The following is a 3,457-nucleotide window of genomic DNA, read 5'->3' as shown; positions in this document are numbered from 1 at the left end:
TTTTTGTGTGTGCTGGACCTTTTCTTGAACCCACAACATCTTTGTCCTTATGCCATCCCATCTCTTCTAACTTTTTTCTACTTTCCTGCCCTAGCTTTAACTTGTCGTGGATCAACGGTGTCCAAACTTGATTTTCAAAGTTATGCATTCCAAGCACTGGATTGATTATGTGCCTGTAGACCCTCAGGTACTGGGAAACTTATTCCCCTGTCCACTTTCAAAATTAATGTGTTTCTTAGGTTATGTTTCTCAACAATTGAACAATAATCAGGTAATCTTGTATATTTTTGTTTCGCATTCCCTTTACACAATTCTAAAACATACCTCTTGGCCCTATACACTTTAACAATACTGACTTCAATATGACAATCCTTTCTATTTTTTTTTTTTTTAAAGAAAGCAAGCCCCTCATTTGGATTATTTCGGGTATAATTTTCAATCATTTTCCCCAAATATCTAATTTGCCTATTTATTCTCAATTTTGTGTGCAGATGAATGACGTGTGATCCCCTTCACCACTGAGGATGAATGAATTTTCCATTCACAGTCATTCTTGCAAGTAGCAATAATGACGTGTTTTTCATTTTCTATGAATTTCAGATCCTAATTCCTCACAGCCCAATCCCTTAGAACATTCCTATATTTCCACCTTATAGGAAATTTCATCACCACAGACAGCTCCACGTCCCCCCCAACTTCATCCCATTCCCCTCATCATCTGACCCCCTCAATGAATGTAATTCATCGTAATTGCCTCCATTACTATACCACTCCTCACCCTTCATATTTATCTTCTCTGTTGATCAGCTGTCTCCCTCTTTCTTTTTTATCCTTCAAGTATGATTTAAGTGTTTTAAACACTTACCTAACATGATTCGGACCCCTTCTTTAAAAAATACCATCATCTAAAGGACCCTCAAAATGTTCTAACATCCATGAAGGGCATTTTGATTCAGAAGAGTTAGCATCAGAATCTGTGGATGTCTCATCCTCCCTACCCTCCTCATAATCAGAATTTGACGAATTCTCACTTTGCCTATTCTCTCTCCGCCCAATCCCATAATGTAAAACCCTAATTTCTATCTCTCTTTCCATTTCTCTCACTTCGAAGAAAGTAAAACTTTTAGTCTCCAGCCTCATCATGTTCAAAGGGTAAAATTGGCAACTTGACCAAAAATTAACATTGTCAAAATGGTACTTATGACGTTAACCATTAATGGCAAGCGAACTGAATTTAACATAATATAGAGGGTTTTTTGCATATATATTAAGATACAGGATTTTTTTTTATATAATTATCCCTTATTCTTTTATTGGTTTTCTTTACCTATAATTTGGATTGGTTTATGTCTACTACATAAAATTTGTGCCAAAGAGCCATTGTATGATTGGTAATGTTTACTCTTTTTTGAGTTTTTATTTGTACTACTTTTAAAATATTAAATTAATTTTTAAATTTGAATATGTTAAATAATGTAATAAATCTAATTAGTATCAGATGGGGAAAAAAACATAGTATTTGCAGCCAAATAAAAAAAATCTCAAGAATATTTATATAAATAATAATCAACTACAGTAAAATTCCCATATATGTACGTCTATTAATGGGCAAAACCCCCCTAATTTCTGCAATACATCAATAAAGAAATAAATAATATAAACAAAAAGATATTAGAAAAAATCTAAACAAATAATAATAAGGAGAATAGTTCGACAACCAATAGGATTCCGCGCCTCCACAACAAATAGTCCACACGTGGAGCCCCACTCGTATCCCACTCGGTTCTTGGAGTCAAAGTCGGGTCCGATCCGTTATAACTCGGGTTAGACCCGTAAAGTTCTTGGATACCCATAATATCATCATTAGCAAGCTCCACTTTGCGGGTACCCGACGAAATAGTCGGGTACATAATCGCATCCTCAACCGAACTATGACCCAACCCGAGTAAATGCCCGATTTCATGAACCGCAACCGACTCCAGATCCACTGCCGACATTGGAGACGAGTTGAGAAAGTCACCGTCGATCACCCAGTTCTCATCACCGTCCAAATGGAACCTGCCAGCCGGCGGCGAAAACGCGTGCGCCAAAGTCCCCAAGACGCCGTCGAACGGCTCGCCGTCGCCGTGGTCGCCACTAAAGAACCCGATCCTGAGATCCGCCCCGTAGAACGAACTAGTCTCAGTGAACGTCAGCGGCGTCACCTCCGACCACCGCTCGAACGCGCGCGCGAACACGCCCTTCACGACATCCGAAAGCTGGTTCTCCGGCAAGAAGGCGTACGTCAGCCGAGTCCTTCCCGGCGGCCACCGCGGCCGGTTGGGGAAGAACGAGTAATGCGCCACTGTGTGAATAGTAGAGTTTGCACTGTACCTGTTCGACGGTTTGCCGGACCGCATAGTCGAAGTCCCATTGACGACATCCGGATTGCCGCATCGGGGTAGCACGATGTGCTTCAGCGTGGGAGCGTCGAGCTCGCCAGTAGCGTAGAGATTGAAGTTGAGTTGGTAGGTCCTGATGGCCTTTTCCAGGTAGTCATCGAAGTCGTCGGAAAAATTATCGTAAGAATTATTGAGGTAGCCGAAAAGCTGGAAGTATTTCTTGAGTTTGGCAAGCCCGTCGGCCTTGACGCCTTTCCGGCAGCCGTCGAGGGCGTTGAAAGCGTCCCAGATTGTAGTGTTTGGGATTAAAGAAGCTGGAATTGAGGTAATGTTGGGAAAGAAATGAGCAGAAGCTGGAGTGGGATTAATCCAAAACACGAGTAACAGTAAAGTTACAGGTACTGTACAAAATCTGAGTTTCATTTTATCAGTAAGATGAAATCAATGGAAAATTGAAGTGGGATCAAAGCTTTAAGAGGGTATTTGAATCCGACTTGTCAGGCAGCGGAATTATTGATGATTCCAGGTTTCTGGAAACGTCGTACAAAAACAGGTTTGGTTTTAACGTGTGAACGACAGTTTTGGTCGTAAGAACTCGAGACTGAGTCGACATAAAATATAACAACAATTTCTGTGTCAGTTCTTCGGGACACGTTTGTTTTCGTGGAATATTGAATGAGGGTGTGATGGTGCAAGCAGTGAGGTGGAAAATTTGTCAATTTAAGGAGGTTTATTGATTAGTATGGGATGATTATTATCTTAAAGTTGCAAGAAAATTATGCAGTGGGAGAAAAGTCGGCTGCGTGAAATGTTAGTTAAACAGTTTTCAGAATGGTTTGACATTTTGAGCAGTTGAGCTATTTTAGTCCTTTGGTGGATGGATTTTCTTACCAACTTTTAATTAGATTGTGTACTTTGATTGTCTAAATACCCAACCGTTTTGGCACACGATAGTTGCATCAATTGGAGGCTTGTAACTGTAAGAGTTTGAAATGAGTATTTATTATTTTATTGTTAAAAATAAATTGAAAAAAGTGTGTTTATTTTATCATTTTAGTTTTTGAAATGGTATAAAT

At 39.7% G+C, this 3,457-nt stretch overlaps 1 protein-coding gene across 1 annotated transcript; it reads right to left on the bottom strand.

The window, feature by feature from the left end:
- Nucleotides 1-1,530: 1,530 nt before the first annotated feature.
- Nucleotides 1,531-3,071, bottom strand: LOC105168202 (metalloendoproteinase 2-MMP). The gene has a single exon (XM_011088179.3). It carries the CDS (start codon nt 2,802-2,804, stop codon nt 1,683-1,685), a length of 1,122 nt encoding a protein of 373 aa, XP_011086481.1. The 5' UTR covers nt 2,805-3,071; the 3' UTR covers nt 1,531-1,682.
- Nucleotides 3,072-3,457: the final 386 nt, after the last annotated feature.

The sequence above is a fragment of the Sesamum indicum genome, linkage group LG8 (assembly GCF_026168435.1).
Source record: "Sesamum indicum cultivar Baizhima isolate 11 linkage group LG8, ASM2616843v1, whole genome shotgun sequence".
NCBI classification, from domain to species: Eukaryota; Viridiplantae; Streptophyta; class Magnoliopsida; order Lamiales; family Pedaliaceae; genus Sesamum; species Sesamum indicum.
The sequence above is the reverse complement of the archived record's forward strand: the minus strand, read 5'-3'. Positions and strand labels throughout refer to the sequence as shown.

Bases quoted from the DNA above. Each gene is read 5' to 3' on its own strand.
- LOC105168202 (XM_011088179.3), bottom strand. From the start codon at position 2,804: ATGAAACTCAGATTTTGTACAGTACCTGTAACTTTACTGTTACTCGTG.